The sequence below is a fragment of the Solanum stenotomum genome, chromosome 3 (genome assembly GCF_019186545.1).
Source record: "Solanum stenotomum isolate F172 chromosome 3, ASM1918654v1, whole genome shotgun sequence".
NCBI classification, from domain to species: Eukaryota; Viridiplantae; Streptophyta; class Magnoliopsida; order Solanales; family Solanaceae; genus Solanum; species Solanum stenotomum.
Window position 1 is genome coordinate 27,447,593 of NC_064284.1, and position 20,880 is coordinate 27,468,472.

Sequence of the window (20,880 nt, forward strand, 5' to 3'; positions counted from 1 at the left end):
AACCTTTAACGATATTTGCATTAAGTGATGATTATAAATACTCATATTTATTATTATCGCTAAATATAATATAACAACAACGATATTATATTTATCAATAAATAATTGATGCAAAGTCCTTTATTTGTTGTAGTGATAGGACAATCACATAAAATTGACCAGAAGACGCTTCGAGGAATTGCCAAAAAAAGTTAATCAAAGCCACTCAATGAACCTTCCAAACCAAGAAAAAAAGACTTTTCAGCTAAACATAGATAGTATAGTATATTTTAATTTTACTCTTCACAAATCACATCAATTCTCCAAGAGATGCGTTAGTATCCGTCGTACATGCTAATATATGAAATTATGTACCATGTATATATATATATATTATTATAATTACATTGTCCATTATATATTATAAGTTCTTTCACTAGATCTCAAGCTTATTTCTCACTACACTTTTACAACTTATAATTACTCCCTTTTCATCCTTGTCCTTAATTAATTTCAATGAGAATAATTAGTGGTAAAAGGGAGCACCATAGTTACATTTGTAGGTTTTGTAAGAAAGTTTTGAGGTGTGCTCAAGCCTTAGGTGGTCACATGAACATCCATAGAAGGGATAGAGCCAAAGCAATTAACAAAGAATCAGTAGTAGCTCATTCTCAAAGCCAAAGCAAGAGTATTCTTCCTACATATATGGAACCTCAACAGTACCAGTCGATAATTCGCCATACGAAAGACGATTTTAATTTGTTGGATGAGGAGTCAAGTTTGTCAGTAGGTATACCATCAAAGAGACAAAAGAGCAGTACCATTGTGTGTTATAATTTCATGGAGGACATTGATCTTGAGCTCAGGCTGGGCGATACATCAGCTATCCACTGAAAGTGCTTCTTGTCCTCTTCGCCTAAGTCCGCTTCCAACACGCCCATAAACGATATATGTAGTATAGTATTTTACTGCAAATTACAAGTCTGTAGGTTCCGTGCATTTTGTTATTTTGCTAGCTAGATATGTTGCACAACTTTAAGATCTGGATTTGGAATTAGAATGGTGGATGTGAAAATAAAAAAGATAAAGGTTAGATTAGGTGAGGCATATATTATATTGACCCGTTATTTGATCTATCTTTATCAAACTCATTTATATTCAAGTAAACTTTAAATGACTACGAGTTCAATTCATTAGTTAATTTGAATAATTTTAATTAATTCAAATTTAATCCAACTTGTCTATTTATAGCAAATAGCAACAAGTCCCAAAACAGCACAAGCTACGTGCTTTTATATACTAGATCTATTTACAAGATTTAGCTTTGGGAAAAAAGGACAAATACATTCTCAAACTATCGTAAATGGTATGCAGATACCCTCCGTCATATTTTTGGGATATTGGTGCCTCTGCCGTCCAAAAACTAGAGCATATATGTTCTAGTTATTAGACGACAGGGGCACCAATGTCCCTAAAGTATGATGGAGGGTATCTGCATACCATTTACGATAGTTCAGGGTATATTTGTCTTTTCTCCCCTTAGCTTTTAGTCTGAGTTGTAGTACTTAAACAACCAATTTGTTTTTATTTAACAATTTTAACTTAATAATCCTTCCGTCCAAAAAATATATCATGTTGTACGAAAATAATAATTATGCATTTGAATTTTATGTGAATTCGAATATCGCTTTTCTTATATTGTTTAAAAATAATAATTTATATATAAGTATTGAGGATAACAAACGTTTACACTTAAAACTATTTAAAATAATTTTAAAAAATCAATTAAAAAAAGGTAGAATATACCNCCAAAAACTACAGCATATATGTTCAAGTTATTAGACGACAGGGGCACCAATGTCCCTAAAGTATGATGGAGGATATCTGCATACCATTTACGATAGTTTGGGGTTTGGGGTATATTTGTCTTTTCTCCCTTTAGCTTTTAGTCTGAGTTTTAGTACTTAAACAACCAATTTGTTTTTCTTTAACAATTTTAACTTCATAATCCTTCCGTCCAAAAAACATATCATGTTGTACGAAAATAATAATTATGCATTTGAATTTTATGTGAATTCGAACATCGCTTTTCTTATATTGTTTAAAAATAATAATTTATATATAAGTATTGAGGATAACAAACGTTTACACTTAAAACTATTTAAAATAATTTTAAAAAATTAATTAAAAAAGGGTAAAATATACCATGGGTGAAAAAATAAGGTGCACAATATTAGCCTAGAACAATTAAAATTCAAATTAGTGGATTTAGCAAGCCATAAAGACCGCATTACCCAACAAAACCACATTAAATAATACTCCTTACACGTTGTTGTAACATAGAAAGTGGAAACCAACCTTATCCGTTGCTATATTATAAGAACCTATTTTTTGGTCTTTCCTATAAAAATCTCAAACACAAGATTCCAATCCATCAAAAAGCTTTAACAGAATTTGGATTTTGGAAGTTCCTATTAAGTGTCATGGCTGAAATAGCAATGTTGGTTGCAGAAGAATATGAAAGGAGGGTTAATAATTCAAGGAAATATTATGGTGTTGCTGCTGGAGAAGAAGAAGAAATTGAAATGCTCTCTTATTTCTCAACTTTGGTTAAGAATATTTATGAATCTCCTTCTTCGAGAATAGCAATGAGATTAAGTAAAATCAAGATTAATGAGAAGATGATCCATACGAGAGTTTTTCAGCCTCAAAGTGATGTTAGTCTTGCAGCTAGTAATGGTGTCTTTTCCGCTTGAAAACAAGCAGAGGTTCTCTGTTTTTTTTCTTCTTCTTTTATATTTGCATATATAATTTTGAAGATTTTAAATTTTTTCATGAATACTCTATTCCATTTGTTATTAGGTAAAATTTGTATATTGGTGAAACTGTGGTACTTTTTTTCCCCACTTGGCGTATCTATACCCCGTGTTCAAGCTCGTAATTTGAATTTGCCTTGAAAATTTCCGGGGGGGGGGGGGGGGGGGGGGGGGGGGGGGGGGGGGGGGGGGGGGGGGGGACTGGGTAGGAGGTGCGTGAGGGGTGGTCAAGGTAGGGTGAAATAATGAAATTTTGAAATTGAAAATATTTTTTAAAAACAAACTTAAATTATTTTTTTTTTGGGGGGGGGGGGGGGGGGGGGGGGGGGGGGGGGGGGGGTGATGTAGAGGTGTTTATTGGTCGTTCAATTCAATATGGTGTATTACTGATTCGCTTTTATCTTTTTTCAATTTGTAACATTTTAGACGGAAAACAAAATCAATAAGATATTCGTATTGGTTTTAACTAACCGCTTTCTTGTCCTTAACGTTGGTTTTCGTTAAAATCGGTAAGAAAATTGTAACGACCCGATTCGTCATTACTAAAGAGCATCTCGTGCGGATTCTCAAAGGTATGATAGTGTGGTGCAAGAACTTCTAAAATTTGAACACGACGAATTTTGACTTAAATTAATTTTCTGGACAGGGAAGACATCCGTTCACCATAGCAGAAGGTCTCTCACTATCGCAACGCTGCTATAGCGGTCTGAGGTCCCTCTATAGCAATGTTAGAACAAAAATTCTCAAGAAACTGATTTGAAGAATAAAAATAGAGTGAACTTATAAAATTCCAGCTATGTATTAATTTGCATAAGATCTGAATTTATATAAGGAAAAACCTAACCATTTCCTATCTAGTGGCCACTTACAAAGTGGATGTTAAAACTAGCTAAATAAGAATATGTGCCACTAACAACCATAGAAGGGGCCACTAACAGCCATTAAAGGGGCCACTAACTTCAGAAAGTTGAGCAACTAAAGTTGACTAAGTCTAGCTAGAAAATAGGAAGCACTAAACTGAAATAAGTAAAAAACAGTAAAAATAATAAGCTGGAAAAATGCCAATTGTCTAACACTCCTCCTTGGCATTTTTGTGGCAAACACCAATTCGTTGCCACAGATCTTCAAACCTTTCCTTTGGCAATGACTTAGTGAAAATGTCAGCTAGCTGGTTCTCAGATGAACAATGAATAAGCAACACTTCATTAGATTGTTGGACTTCTCTAATAAACTGAAACTTGATCTTGATATGCTTAGTTCGACCATGAAACACTGGATTTTTTGAGATGGGAATTGTTGAACTATTGTCACACATGATCTTGGTAGCTTCTGTTTGTTTATGGCCCAAGTCCTTCGACATCTTCCTTAGCCAAATAGCTTGATTCACGGTAGATACAACAACTATGTACTCAAGCTTCTGTTGTTGATTGAGCTGTAGTCTCTTGTTTCCTAGAGCTCCAACTAAAACAACTTGTCCCGATGCTTCTGGAATCATCAACTCCGCCACCCCAATCACTATCAAAGTACCCGATCAGGTTCATAGTTANCTCTAGTTCTTGATCATTAACATTGAGATTTCTTATTGGAGTAATTTGGTGTTAATTGTAAGATTATGTGCGTATGATATTGCTAGGTCATAGCCATTTCTGGAACTTAGCTTGTAGTAACTAAGGGAAACTAAATAAACGAAAAAAGTATCGATCCATGGGACTAAGGAGATATCTTCCTAGGGAATGAATATGTGCTCATAATGAAGTCTACTATTTTGGGTTGTTGACATATAGGTTTATATATGTAAGTGACGGTTATATGTTTCGATTATGTGTGTATGTATGGCTATTGCTTTGTAGTAACATTTTTGCAATGCGTAGTAGGAAAGCATATGAAAATGAACTTGTAATTGTAACTTGTGGGTCCAAGTGGTCTTGTTCATTGTTCTATGCAATTATGCATGCTTGTTGTGCATGTGATTATGCATGCTTGTTGTGCTGATTGATTGGCTCGGATGTCACATCGATACATCATACTGTTGGTTGGCTCAAATATCACGTCTAGTATGATTATATACGATTGACTCGAATACCACGCTTGATATGCTACTATAGTTTGATTTGGATTCCGTGAAAGGACTAGTTAAGTGATTGTAGTTCCATAAGAGGACCCAATATTTACATTGATTCACAAGTAATCTACAACCAAACCAACACTCAGCAAATGTAATCATATATACATTTATGTGAATATAAGTTGTACTCTTTTCTAATATATCTATTCTATCAACATTATACCTTCACTAGCATGTCAATCAATAAGTATGGAGCAATCAATCACCAATCACCAATCACCAATCAATATCTATCATTAACACACTTGTCATAGATACTTTAAGTCAATAAAATCATGAAAATCATAGCCATCTCGGTCTTATAGCTGTATAATCTCTGCAATTTTGACAGTCATCTCTCTACTCTCTAAAAAATCATAAGTCTCACACTCATCTATACACACAGTAATAAAGGATCTTAATATTATCCATCTAACCATGACTTGTTGGGGACTCTATGTGTTCATGTATCGTATCAACATGGTATCTGATTCCATGCTAGAAGGAAAAATTGATAGATCTAGAATAAAAATTCATGCATAATTATACTTTTCCACATACGTCCCCATCAGATAAAAGCTCCAGGGTTCGAATCGATCAATTCTCGTGATATCATACCCTTCGATTCTAAGAGAAAATTGAATTTACAGATGGAAAATATGAAAGAAAAATACTTACCTCAAGAGAAAAAAAGCCACAAGGCTTGGAAAAGTCGTCATTGGTTCACTGATGGAATATTTTGAGTTTTGACCAAGATCAAATGAGAACTGACTTAAAACACGAATTACTTTCATGAGACCTTTGCTATATTGTCGACATGTTGCAACAGTAATATGTGTCAACATGTTGCAAAAGTAACTGACCAGAACACTCGGATTAAGAAGCATTGAGAAACATCTCTGGAATATGGCTAGAGGATGAAACTCAAATTCCGAAATCAACATGGCTGATATCAACGACATATAACTTGTTTAGGTCCAGACGTATAATTCCAAATGCAAAGACACAATCAAACATGATGGAGATAAAATACGCTCGACAATCCACAAATTACGAATAAAGTTGTTACTTTCGTCGATGGGTACACAATTACAGAGTTAGTGACCTACCAGAAGACCAGCAGAGGGGTGAACCCTATGAAAGTTGTTCCCTGTCTAGCACCTCGATCTCTATAAATAATAGCTTACTAGTTATATGTATTAGATTTAGGGGTTTCCATGATTTTGACTCGCACATTATCTGATCACATTGTGCTCAGGCCCAATTTCCAATATCTAATACATTGCTGATTGCTTACTTATTTTATTGTTTTTATACTCATTTATCATTCTCTTGCAATGATCCTTTATTTTAATATCTCGCATGCCATAAACCATTTTGATAAATTTAAGAATAATATTTTACGGGTAAACAAGCACTCTTAATGTAATTTATCCTATGATGTCATAAGTATAATTTTGTTTATCGTCTATAAAATTGTATTTCCAAAGTAGCCATTCGGGAAAAAGTTGTGCGTAATGGAAGGGTTCCAGTACACAATATTGGGGCCGGTGGAATCCATACTCCGAAATTGTTGAGAAGATAGCCGCAACGTACGCTCGCTTATCTTTCTTCCGTTTTGTTCAATTTGACCAAGTTAAATTATAATTTATTACTTTACAATTAGCATGAACACTTTATATGAAATTTGCTACTCACTATGTTGGATTTTGACTTATTCTTAAGGTTTGATAGATTAATTTTATTTATTTATTTCATAGATGATTAAAATATATTTTGCACATAGTCTTATAGAAAACATTAAATCATAATATAACTTTTAAGTTTTTTTTTTAAAAAAAATAAAATAAAATTCGAAGTTGATAAAAACAAAATGATGTCGAATATTTAGGTACATTGGGTCCACTTATGTACATTATATATCATTCTCACTTTCATTTCCCAGAACTAAATTTTTATCTTCACATTCATTTCATTTGATTTCTGTCGTAACTTTCACAACAAGTAATAGCATGGCAAGATTGGTGGCATTTTTCGCTATTTGTTTGCTCTCTACATCAATTGCTTCTGCCGGCAATCCTTTACTTGTCGAGGGAAAAGTTTACTGTGATACTTGCCGCTGCGGTTTTGAGACCCCTGCCACCACGTACCTCCCCGGTAACTGCACTCCTTATATTATTTTAGTAAAGTGATTCAGAATTTTGGTTCCCATGTGTTCGATGAAATGATTGAGAGGAGATTACAATTACCTTATATTAATTGTTTTTTTCTTGTTTTATGGGCAGACGCAAAGGTTAAAATTGAGTGCAAGAGCAGGATCACGGAAGAACCCACCTACACTGTTGAAGGTGTTACTAACTCTCAAGGAGAATACAGTATCTTGGTTAAAAGTGACCGTGGTGACGATGTGTGCGATGTCGTCCTGATTAAGAGCCCCGATCCCACCTGTGCCAAGCCCAGCGCCGGTCGTGATCGTTCCCGTGTCACTCTCACCCGCAACAATGGCATGATTTCCGACGTCTATTTTGCCAACGCGATGGGTTTCATCCGTGATGAGCCTCTTGCTAGCTGCGATGAGATCCTTCGTCAATACCAAGTGCCGGATGAACAAGTTTAAATAATTTAAACATTATGATGTCTTATGCCTTATTTTAATTTAGTGGCTCATTAAATTTGTTAGTACTACGTGATTATATCTGGAATCTCTTTCATTTTTTCGAGACCTAGTTATCTTATATTTATTCTATTTTAATATTTGATAAAAAAACAAAGGAGTGATGTTGGTTCTATGCTCTCGGATGATTTGTTTAAACATTTCTCCCAATGGATTGTTTTTGAAGTGCTTTCTATGGGCTTTGTTTTCGAGGTAGGGTGCGGTGATTATTTATTTATTTGGAAATAATAATTCAACAGTAGGAATTCTAAGTTGATTATGATTTGTTATTTATGATATTTACTTATTTATGTTTAATTTGGATTTATTAATTAGATTGGTTCCTAGTCCTAATTTAATTTGATTTTTACTTTTATAAATAGGGAGGTTACTGGTTATTTTCAATATACAGAAAATATACAAAATAGATAGAACTTGAAGTAAAACTAAAGAACTTTTGAGTTTATTCAAATATATTTTTATCATCATGTCTTCTTCAACAAAGTTCTTAACTTTAAAGACTTGCGATGATAAGAAATTTGTACTGGACTAGGCGATAGCCGTAAGGTCACAAACTATCAAGAATATGGTTGAAGACGATTGTGTTTCAAACGTCATTCCCTTGCCTAATGCTGATAGCAAAACAATGTCCAAAGTGATCGAATACTGGAAGAAACATTCAGAGGAAGGCGTCTCCAAAGACACGCTGATGGATTTTGACAATGCTTTTGTGAAGGTGCACCACTCGATTTTGCATGTTCTTATCTTACACTACTAAAAAATTGTCAAAAAACGACGGACTACGTCGCTTCTTTGGTCAAAATCGACGGAAAAGCGATGCAGTCACCTCCGTCACTTTTTAGCTCGACACTTTTCAAAAAGCGACGGACTGCGTCTCTAAAAAGCGACGGACAACGTCTCATTTTTACTATTTTTTTTGATTTTTTTTTATTTTTAAAAGGCGACGCAGTCTGTCACTTTTCTGAAAATTTTATTTTTGAAAATCCTAGAAAAGCGACGGACAAAAGGACATTGTCCGTCGCTTTTCTGGAAATTTTATTTTTAAAAAAATTAAAACCCAGAAAAGCGACGGACTAAACCACGCTATCCGTCACTTTTTCTGCAATATTTTTGACAGCAGTAACTGGCAGTTTCTGCTGCCCCACCTGCAAATGCAATTCAATTCAATTCTACATTATTCAGCCCAATCAAACACACACAATTATAAACAATCTAAACAAAACATAAAACAACAAACTTAAAATAACATTCAAAAGTATCTAAATCATAAATTAAAAACTTATAAAGTCTTTTAAAATTCATTTCAAAATTTCAAAAAGTTCATAAATGTCCAAATATCTAAACTAGGGAGTGAGATCTACATAATCATCCTCATCACTCTCGTCGTCGGTGTCATCGGGAGCGGAAGTTGTAGGTCAACGAGCGAGGTTCATCACTTGTTCTTTGATTTGCTAAACGGTCTCACTCATGCTTTCTTGTTCAGCTACTCTTCTCCGCTCCGACTCTGCTAGTGCCGTTGTAAGTTTAACTATTTGATCCGACATAACAGCAATCTGAACACTGTCAAGTGCCTCGGCTTGACGTGACGATCCAATACCTTCTAAGCCTAACTGGAATAGTCTAACATCGTTTCGAGAGCCTAGACCATAACATCTACCCTTGTGTGTCCCCCCTACCATTTTTTCTTTCCAAATCTGGGTGGACAATTCAAGGGTCAATTGGACCGAACTATCTAGATTCTCAGCAACGTACTGATGAAAGTCATTCTACATACTAAATATGAAAATTGACATCAATATATATATATACATATCATAAATATGTTCACTATTAATATACATCATCAGTCATCGAATTATAAAACATACCATCCAATCCATCACTTTCTCCATGATCAATCCATACAAAATATCTAGGCTTAAATCCATTACGGTACAAATGAACCTTAACTCTATCTGGTTTAAAAAAATTTAAGCACTTACATGCACTACAAGGACACCTAACCAATCCATTATTCTTGAAAATGTCAAGTGTCATTGTATGTTCAATAAAATTTCTAACACCGTCAATAAACTCAGGTTTCAAACAAGCACTAGCTTCATAATGCATATTATACATCCACAAACGATGATCCATCTACAAAAATATAGTTATTCAATTATATTATAAATAAAATTTAATAATAATTTTTCTAGTAGTAGTCCTAAAACTACTTTAGTATTGACAAAACCACATTATTTATTTTAACTTATTCAAACAACTTAACAACTTTATAACTTTAACTAGTTTAGTATTGACTTAATTCAAACTACTAAATTCACCAATTGACTAAATCACATTATTCATTTTAACTTATTTAAACAACATAACAACTTTAACTAAATCCACCAATTTTGTCATCAATAGGATCAACTAGTGTTGGTACTTATGCTTAACAAATATATTATTTCTAAATTTTAAAGCTAAGTGTCAACACTAGATGGACACAAATCGATCTTGCAAGAAAATCAATTTTGTCATCAATTGAATCAACTAGTGTTGGTACTTATTCTTAACAAATATATTATTTCTAAATTTAAAGCTAAGTGTCAACACTAGATGGACACAAATCGTCCTTGCAAGAAAATCGATTTTGTCATCAATAGGATCAACTAATGTTGGTACTCATGCTTAACAAATATATTATTTCTAAATTTAAAGCTAAGTGTCAACATTAGATGGACACAAATCGATCTTGCAAGAAAATCAATTTTGTCATCAATTGAATCAACTAGTGTTGGTACTTATTCTTAACAAATATATTATTTCTAAATTTAAAGCTAAGTGTCAACACTAGATGGACACAAATCGTTCTTGCAAGAAAATCAATTTTGTCATCAATAGGATCAACTAGTGTTGGTACTTATACTTAACAAACAATCAATGGACACAAAAATATTATCATAAAATTAAAGCTAAGTATCAATACTAGATGGACACAAACACATTATTGAAAACAATTGTACTTGAACTTTAGAAATTTAGAAGCACCAATCTTATCTCCTACTTTGATGAAAGAAGCAATATAGTCTTGTATCAACTTTTTTAGATGTTGAGCTTCCTCAGTTGCCTAACACGAAAAGTTCTAAAATTAGTTAAATATAAACTTCAAATCCAAGAGTATTAGTTATATATATATATATATATATATATTCAAGCTAATTAGTTCCAAGTTCAAGTCTAAGTTCAACTTCAAATTCTAAGTTCTAAGTTCAAGTTCTAATTTCAAGTTCAAGTTCAAGTTCAAGTTCAAGTTCTAATTTCAAGTTCAAGTTCTAATTCTAAGTTCAAGTTCATAATTTCAAGTTCAAGTTCTAATTTCAAGTTCAAGTGCAAATTATAATTTCAAGTTCTAATTTCAAAGTTCAAGTTCAAATTCTACGTTCAAGTTCTAATTTCAAGTTCAAGTTCTAAGTTTAAGTTCAAATTCTAAGTTCAAGTTCAAGTTCTAATTTCAAGTTCAAGTTCAAATTCTAATTTCAAGTTCAAGTTCTAAATTCAAGTTCAAGTTCTAAGTTCAAGTTCAAGTTCTAAGTTCAAGTTCAAGTTCAAGTTCTAATTTCAAGTTCAAGTTCTAAGTACAAGTTCAAATTCTAAGTTCAAGTTCAAGTTCTAAGTTCAAGTTCTAATTTCAAGTTTAAGTTCTAAGTTCAAGTACAAATTCTAAGTTCAAATTCAATTTCTAAATTCAAGTTCAAGTTCTAATTTCAAGTTCAAGTTCTAAGTTCAAGTTCAAGTTCTAAGTTCAAGTTCAAGTTCTAATTTCAGGTTCAAGTTTTGAGTTCAAGTTCAAGTTCTAATTTCAAGTTCAAGTTTTAAGTTGAAGTTCAAATTCTAAGTTCAAGTTCAAGTTCTAAATTCAAGTTCAAGTTCTAAATTCAAGTTCAAGTTTTAATTTCAAGTTCAAATTCTAAGTTCAAGTTAAAGTTCTAAATTCAAGTTCAAGTTCTAATTTCAAGTTCAAGTTCTAAGTTCAAGTTCAAGTTCTAATTTCAAGTTCAAGTTCTAAGTTCTAATTCAAGTTCTAAGTTCAAGTTCAAGTTCTAAGTTCAACTTCCAATTCTAAGTTCATGTTCTAATTTCCAGTTCAAGTTCTAATTTCAAGTTCAAGTTCTAAGTTCACGTTCAAATTCTAAGTTCAACTTCAAATTCTAAGTTCATGACATTCAAACATTTATCATCTAAATTCATAACATTCAAACATTCATCATCTACTCATAACACTTCAATTACTAATTTCTAACTTCAAATTAACACTTTACTAACTAGTCCTAAAATTGTCACGCCCCGAGCCTACACCCTGGACGTGGCTGATACTCGAAGACCATTGCTGGCCCCCAAGCGAACCCTTGGCCTGGCTTTCTTAACTCAATGGAAACTTAACTCAACAGCATAACTCAATGCAATGCAAGGTTATAAAACAACCTAACTGATAAAAATCTGGCAAAAAAGGCAACTCGAGTCCCAAAATAGAATATTTACATATATACATAGATGAGAGACTCAAAACCAACTGACTGACTGTCTATGAAGCCTCTATAATACTGAGATGGATGCTGGGACAGACCCCACAACATCCTAATAAAACAAAACCAAGAGAACAAAATAATCGAGTCCTCCAGAATGCAAAGAGGCTCACCACTGACTCTGAAGTACTCAACTGGATCAACGGCGAATCGGATGCTGGCCCTGGGTACCCGTGTCTGCATCATAATAAGATGCAGGTCTACTGGCATCAGTACATTGAATATACGAGTATGCGAGCTGGAAAGCTAAACCACAACTTAAGCTTATAAGGAGTACAAAGGAACTTTTACCTTGGCTCTGTTCAACTCATGAATAACTGAACTCAATATATAAATCAATAAGACACATGCAATATCTAAAGCTTGTAAAATAGTGTAAACAACTTAGTTCGTTAAGGATAAAACGATAACAAACTCAACTTTACTTATATAAAAGTAATATAACTTTAGTGGGAGATTCTTTAACCGACAATCACCACTATGAGCCCTAGTGGTGATACAACGTTTTACCTCACGTTGCCCAAGGACCAACCTATACCTTGCTGTGATATCGGAAGCTAACTTTACTAAGTGGATCCACTAGCTTAATCTTACGGATTCATATAAAAAGTATGACCCGCTAACTCCTATGTTGGCGCATGGTTCTTATGGAGAGTTGAGTTAATATGAACTCGTGTCTCCAATTCGGTGCTCAAGACCACTCTCAAAAATACTTAGCTCATAAGTGTTTTAAACACATCTTTTTTATTTGAGATAATTACTCAAAACTTTGCTCGAAGGCTCACTTGGAAACAATGTTCCTTTTTCTTGAAAATTAGCCCAAAGGCTCTTTTGGAATCATAGTTCCTTTCTTACTCAAATGTAAAAACAGTTGGAAACTTCTTTGGGAATACATAGTTCCCTAATAACTTTTGAGAAATGAACTCAACTTTAAACTCTTGACTTAACTTGAAACTCTTGACTCTTTACTCTTTACTTGACTTGAAACTTGAGCCTTAAAATGAAGTTAAAACATTCAATAAAGACTCTTGAACAACTTTAAAGACTTACCTTGACTCACTTCTTTAACTTCTAACTCAACTCTTCACTTCACTTGACTTGGAAACTAACTCTCCTTGAATTGGAATAATGAATTCAAGGTGTTTGATCACGTGTTATGGACGAGTTCTTGACGTTTAAATGTACCTTGGAGTGTTGGAAACAACTAGGGAACATAGGTACAATACCTAGGAACATGCATGAGAAAGTGGGGAAGGAATGGGAAGACTTGGCACTCTTGGCGCTCTGAGAGGCGCGGAGTGCCAGACCTCAAACTTCAGAGGGGTCTGGTTGGGGTTCTGGTAGGGGTGGCGCCCCAAGGGCTGGACCTCAGGGTCCCTTTTGGGGCGCGCTGGCTGGCGCGACGCCCCAACCCTTTTCCCCGAAAACTCAACTTTTCTCCTCCTTTTCTCCAACTCTAAACCTTCTAAACTTCAAAGCTTTAACCCCTAAACACTTAGGATCATCAAAACCCTTAACATACACTAGATTCAACTCAAAAACACCACCAGAAACATACACCAAACCAATAAGAACAACAACACAACAGAACTACAACTTTAGCAATTCCAACCAACAACTTCAATCAAACATAATCAATCTTTTCTCGAAATTAAACGAGCTTGGCGTGTGGGGGAAAGAACCAACCCAACACTATGAGCTCACATGCCTTAATAGGGATCACCCCCGCAGAAAACCACGACGATCTTTACGAAGTTTGTTTCTTCTTCTCCTTTCTCTCCTTTTCTCTTAAGAACCCTAACTCTTACTCTTTTTAAAAAGGGAAAAACTGATCAAAAATCAGTCTTACACCTTAATATATATCCAAAGACAAGGCTAGGGAAGAGACCAAAATACCCTTACAATTTTCGGACGGATTCCCTGCCAACTGCCCAACTTTCAAAGGGCATAACTCGCTCATACGAACTCAGAAACGAGCAAACTCGGTGGCGTTGGAAAGACCAATCCACGAACTTTGCAACCATAACTGGAACTAAACCAAGATCATCCTAAGCTAGGAGTTATAACTGTTCAAAGTTGGCCAAAAATTCATTATTTTTCCATACTTAACCAAATTTTCCAAATTTTTTAATTCTTTCCAAAAAGACTATTTCCAAGTTTTAAGCTTCTTCCTAGTCCCCAACTTGCAAGATGTCACAATATCTCCCCCTTGGGAACATTCATCCTCTAATGAGGTTACTCTTACTTGGCTAAGGGTGTTACGTCAAACTCAAACACCCAACAAGCAATCATGCAAAAATAACAGTGACATGCTCACTACAATTTAAAGAGCTCTAAGAAGGAAATTAGTACCTTGGTCTGCATTTCCTACGGATTCAAGGAGTTATGGGTATCTCTTCTTCATGTCCTCTTCGGCTTCCCAAGTGGCTTCCTCAACAAATTGGTTCCTCCAAAGGACTTTAACTGAGGCTACATCTTTCGTCCTCAACCTACAAACTTGACGATCTAGAATCTTAATAGGAATCTCCTCATAAGATAAGCTATCCTTGATCCTAACACTTTCAGTTGGCAGGATCAATGAAGGATCACCTATGCACTTCTTCAACATGGAGATATGAAATATCGGATGAACTGCTTCTAGTTCCTGTGGCAACTCCAACTCATATGCTACATTGCCAATTCTCTTGGTTATGCGGTAAGGTCCAATATACCGGGGACTAAGTTTCCCCTTCTTACCAAACCTCATAACCCCTTTCATGGGTGAAACTTTCAAATATACCCAATCATCTATTTCAAACTCTAACGCCCTTCTCCTAACATCAGTGTAGGATTTCTGGCGACTCTGTGACATTTTCAATCTCTCTTGAATCACTTTCACCTTCTCCATAACTTGGTGAACTAAATCTGGTCCTATCAACCCTGCTTCACCAACTTCAAACCATCCAATAGGAGATCTACATCGTCTCCCATAAAGAGCTTCTTATGGAGCCATTTGGATGCTGGAGTGATAACTGTTGTTGTAGGCAAACTCAATGAGAGGTAGGTGATCATCCCAATTACCTTTGAAATCGATCACACAAGCCCACAACATATCTTCTAAAGTCTGAATTGTACGCTCTGCTTGCCCATCAGTCTGAGGATGAAAGGCAGTACTCAAGTTCACCTTGGAACCCAAGCCTTTCTGAAAAGATTTCCAGAACTGTGCAGTGAACTGTGCACCTCTATCTGAAATAATGGAGATTGGGACTCCATGAAGTCTCACCACCTCTTGAATATACAACTTGACATAATTTTCTGCTGAATTGGTAGTTTTTACCGGTAGAAAATGGGTTGATTTTGTCATTCTGTCGACAATCACCCAAATAGACATGTTGTTTGCGAGACCTTGGCAACCCTGTGATGAAATCCATATTGATCATCTTCCACTTCCATTTCGGAAGTTCTATCCTCTGAGCTAAACCAACGGGCCTTTGGTGTTCAACTTTCACTTGTTGGCAATTTGGACATTTAGCAACAAACTCTGCAATGTCCTTCTTCATGCCATTCCACCAATAAACTTCTCTCAAGTCACGATACATCTTTGTAGAACCCGGATGAATGGAATATCTGGAGCTGTGAGCTTCATCCATAACCCTCTCTTGGAGTTCATCTATCATAGGTACGCACAATCTACCTTGAAATCTCAAAGCACCATCTCCCCCTTGTTCAAAAGCTAATACTCTTTGCTTTTGAACATTTGCCTTCAACTCAATCAAAATGGGATCTTGGTCTTGTTTCTCTTTCACTTCTGACACTAGTGATAACTCGGCCCTGCTCGTCACTTCTATTCCCTCTTCAACGGAGTTTATAAGGCTGACTCCCAGGCGTGCCAGTCTGTGCACATCTTTTGCTAACTCTTTCTTCTCTTCTTTAATATGGGCGGTGCTACCCATAGACAACCTGCTTAAAGAATCAGCAACAACATTAGCCTTACCTGGGTGATAAAGAATACTCAGGTCATAGTCCTTAAGTAATTCTAACCACCTCCTCTGTATGAGATTAAGCTCTTTCTGAGTAAGCACATATTGAAGGTTCTTATGATCAGTGAATATGTCAACATGCACACCATACAAGTAATGACGCCATATATTCAAAGCGAACACTACAACGACCAACTCTAAGTCATGGGTTAGGTAGTTCTTCTCATGAACTTTCAACTGTCTGGAGGCATAAGCTATAACTTTGCCATTCTGCATCAAGACACAACCCAAACCAACTCTAGATGCATCACAATACACCACAAAACCTTGAGTACCTTCTGGTAACATCAAAACTGGAGCTGTAATCAACCTCTTTTTCAATTCCTGAAAGCTTTTCTCACAAGCTTCAGACCATTGAAACTTTACTGTCTTCTTAGTCAACTTTGTCAAAGGAGACGCAATAGGCGAGAACCCTTCAACAAACTTTCTATAATAGCCAGCTAATCCCAAGAAACTCCTAATTTCTATAGGAGATGTGGGTCTAGGCCAATTCTGCATTGCTTTAATTTTTCGAGTATCAACTTTAATTCCTTCACCGGACATAATGTGGCCTAGGAACGCCACAGACTTAAGCCAAAACTCACATTTAGAGAACTTGACATACAACTCCTTATATTTCAAAGTCTGAAGGACTAGTCTGAGATGACTAGCATGATTTTCTTCATTCCTTGAATAGATTAGTATGTCATCAATGCAAACGATAACAAACACATCTAAATAAGGTTTGAGGACTCTATTCATTAGGTCCATGAAAGCTGCCGGTGCATTGGTTAAACCAAAGGACATGACCAAAAACTCAAAATGACCATATCTGGTTCTGAATGCTGTCTTTGGAATATCACATTCCCTAACTCTTAACTGGTGATAGCCTGACCTGAGGTCAATCTTCGAAAAACAAGTGGCACCCTGTAGCTGATCGAAATGATCATCAATCCTCGGAAGAGGGTACTTATTCTTGATGGTAACCCTATTCAATTGGTGGTAATCTATACACATCCTAAGGGAACCATCTTTCTTTCTCACAAACAAGACTGGAGCACCCTAAGGTGAGACACTCAGTCGAATGAAACTCTTTTCTAGGAGATCTTTTAACTGCTTCTTCAAATCTTTCAACTCTGCTGGTGCCATTCTATATGGAGAAATAAAGATAGGACGAGTATCTGGAATGAGATCTATGTCGAACTCTATCTCTCTCTCAGGAGGAATTCCGGGTAGATCATCAGGAAACACTTCTGGAAACCCTTCTACTATAGGAACTGACCGCAAAGGAGGTATCTCAACACTAGAGTCAATAACTCGGACTAAGTGATAGATACAACCCTTTGAGACTAACTTTCTCGCCTTCAGGTATGAAATAAAATGACCCTTAGGCACTGCTTAACTTCCACTCTATTCTATGACTGGCTCATTCGGAAACTGAAACTTGACTGCTCGAGTTCTACAATCTATCGATGCATAACAAGCATGAAGCCAATCCATACCTAGAATGATATTGAAATCTACCATGTCTAACTCAACCAAATCAGCCATGGTGCTCTTGTGATTGATAGAAACAGGACAATCACGATAGACTCTTTCTGCTAGAATAGACTCCCCAACAGGTGTAGAAACACAAAAGGGTTCACAAAGTCTTTCAGGAAGAACATCAAACTTATTTGCAACATAAAGAGTTTCAAAAGATAAACTTGTTCCTGGGTCTAGCAAAACATACACAGCAAAAGCAAAGACTTTGATCATACCAGTGACAACATTCGGAGAGTTCTCTTACTCGTGGCGACTGGTGATAGCATAGAGGCGATTTGCTCCTCCACCGGTACTAGAAGTAGCTCCTCTAGGTGCCATCCTGTCTGGTGGGACAACTGAAGAAGATTGGGCCCTACTGCCCAGATTTCCACTACCTTGCTTGTTCTTTGGGCACTCCTTCATGAAGTGACCCTCTTGTCCACACTTAAAGCAACACGTCTGGCCCTGACAACACTTCCCCGGATGGACTCTACCACACCTAGCACATGCAAGAACCTGGTTACTTCCTTGTGCCACACTATTCTGAGACTGTGCAGGTCCAGCTCTGAAATTCTGCGAACTCTGTCCAGTGTACTCACTTTTATTTCTGGGTACAGGTGCACTAGCAGATGATGGAACAGGTCCCCTTTGCCTTTGTTGAAAGGACGGATGGTTCGCATTACCTTTCTGCTGCTCGGACTCATTACCGGTCTTAGTTCTCTTATTTTTGAACTCTTCTCTGTCCATCAGCTTTTCTTCCTCAACCTGTTGCACATAGACCATCAACCTTGATATGTCCATGTCCCCAATAAGCATTGCAGCCCTACCTTCTTTACTCGACAATCGAGACAATCCAACAACAAACAAACTCATTCTACTCCTCATGTCCGCAACCATCTCCGAAGCATAACGGGAAAGTTGTGTGAACTTCAGACTGTACTCATTAACACTCAAAGACTCCTGCTTATGTGTGAGGAACTCACGTACCTTGGCCTCTTTCAATTCTTGAGGAAAGAAACTCCCCAAGAAAGCTTCCTTAAAATAGGCCCAACTCATAGGTGGTGCATTCTTAACTCTGCCCCCTTTCCATTGGTCGAACCAAGTTCTAGCAACATCTTTCAGTTGATACGCAGCTAGTTCAACCCACTCAGTATCTGCCAGATGCATCACATCGAAAATCTTCTTCAACTCCTCAATAAAATTCTCTGGATCCTCAGTAGTGCTTGAACCCATGAAACTCGGAGGATTCATCCCCAAGAACTCACGAATCCTAGTAGTGTCAGCTCCTTCCTGTCGAACTCCCCTTTGCTGACCAATCTGATTTGTTACAGCTTCACTCAGAATTCTAATTGCCTCTCTGAACTCGGCAATAGAAACTTCCCCTTATGATTGCACTCCCGGGGCATATGGTAACTCTTGCTCATCAACATAACGTCTAGGAAGATGCCCTCTGCCAACTCTTCGTAGAGGCATGACTATCTGAAACATGCGTAAGCACGGATTAGACAAAAACTTTTTAGAGATCAACTCTAACGCACGATATGAGTGTGAAAGAAATGAGAAATCTTCCTAAATGTTATAGCCTCCCAATTACAGACGTGGCGCGCTTCACACCGATAACTAGGACTCTACAGACACGGCTTCATAGACTCCCTAGGACTCTGGAAGATGCTCTGATACCAAGTTTGTCACGCCCCGAGCTTACACCCTGGACGTGGCCGGCACTCGAAGACCATTGCTGGCCCCCAAGCGAACCCTTGGCCTGGCTTTCTTAACTCAACGGAAACTTAACTCAACAGCATAACTCAATGCAATGCAAGGTTATAAAACAACCTAACTGAAAAAAAATCTGGCCAAAAAGGCAACTCGAGTCCCAAAATAGAATATTTACATATATACATAGATGAGAGACTCAAAACCAACTGACTGACTGTCTATGAAGCCTCTATAATACTGAGATGGATGTTGGAACAGACCCCACAACATCCTAATAAAACAAAACTAAGAGAACAAAATAATCGAGTCCTCCGGAATACAAAGAGGCTCACCACTGACTCTGAAGTACTCAACTGGATCAACGGCGAACAAGATGTTGGCCCTGGGTACCTGTGTCTGCATCATAATAAGATGCAGGCCAACTGACATCAGTACATTGAATGTACGAATATGCGAGCTGGAAAGCTAAACCGCAACTTAAGCTTGGAAGCAGTACAAAGGAACTCTTACCTTGGCTCTGTTCAACTCATGAATAACTGAACTCAATATAAAAAGCAATAAGACACATGCAATATATAAAGCTTGTAAAATAGTGTAAACNATCATAATAAGATGCAGGCCAACTGACATCAGTACATTGAATGTACGAATATGCGAGCTGGAAAGCTAAACCGCAACTTAAGCTTGGAAGCAGTACAAAGGAACTCTTACCTTGGCTCTGTTCAACTCATGAATAACTGAACTCAATATAAAAAGCAATAAGACACATGCAATATATAAAGCTTGTAAAATAGTGTAAACAACTTAGTTCGTTAAGGATAAAACAATAACAAACTCAACTTTACTTATATAAAAGTTATAACTTTAGTGGGAGATTCTTTAACCGACAATCACCACTATGAGCCCTAGTGGAGATACAACGTTTTACCTCACGTTGCCCAATGACCATCCTATACCTTGCCGTGATATAGGAAGCTAACTTTACTAAGTGGATCCACTAGCTTAGTCTTACGGATTCATCTAAAAAGTATGACCCGTTAACTCCCATGTTGGCGCATGGTTCTTATGGAAAGTTGAGTTAATATGAACTCGTGTCTCCAATTCGGTGCTCAAGACCACTCCCAAAAATACTTAGCTCATAAGTGTTTTAAACACATCTTTATTTATTTGAGATAATTACTCAAAACTTTGCCCGAAGATTCACTTGGAAACAATGTTCCTTTTTCTTGAAAACTAGCCCAAAGGTTCTTTTGGAATCATAGTTCCTTTCCTACTCAAATGTAAAAACATTTGGAAACTTCTTTGGGAATACATAGCTCCCTAATAACTTTTGAGAAATGAACTCAACTTTAAACTCTTGACTTAACTTGAAACTCTTGACTCTTTACTCTTTACTTGACTTGAAACTTGAGCCTTAAAATGAAGCTAAAACATTCAATAAAGACTCTTGAACAACTTTAAAGACTTACCTTGACGCACTTCTTTAACTTCTAACTCAACTCTT

The 20,880-nt window shown here is 36.4% G+C and overlaps 1 protein-coding gene across 1 annotated transcript; it reads left to right on the forward strand.

The window, feature by feature from the left end:
• Positions 1 to 6,911: 6,911 nt before the first annotated feature.
• On the forward strand, positions 6,912 to 7,578 carry LOC125859483 (protein DOWNSTREAM OF FLC-like). Its single transcript, XM_049539251.1, has 2 exons — positions 6,912 to 7,056; positions 7,185 to 7,578. The coding sequence occupies exons 1-2, from the start codon at positions 6,912 to 6,914 to the stop codon at positions 7,514 to 7,516; spliced, it is 477 nt and encodes a 158-aa protein (XP_049395208.1). The 3' UTR covers positions 7,517 to 7,578.
• The last annotated feature ends 13,302 nt before the right edge of the window (positions 7,579 to 20,880 follow it).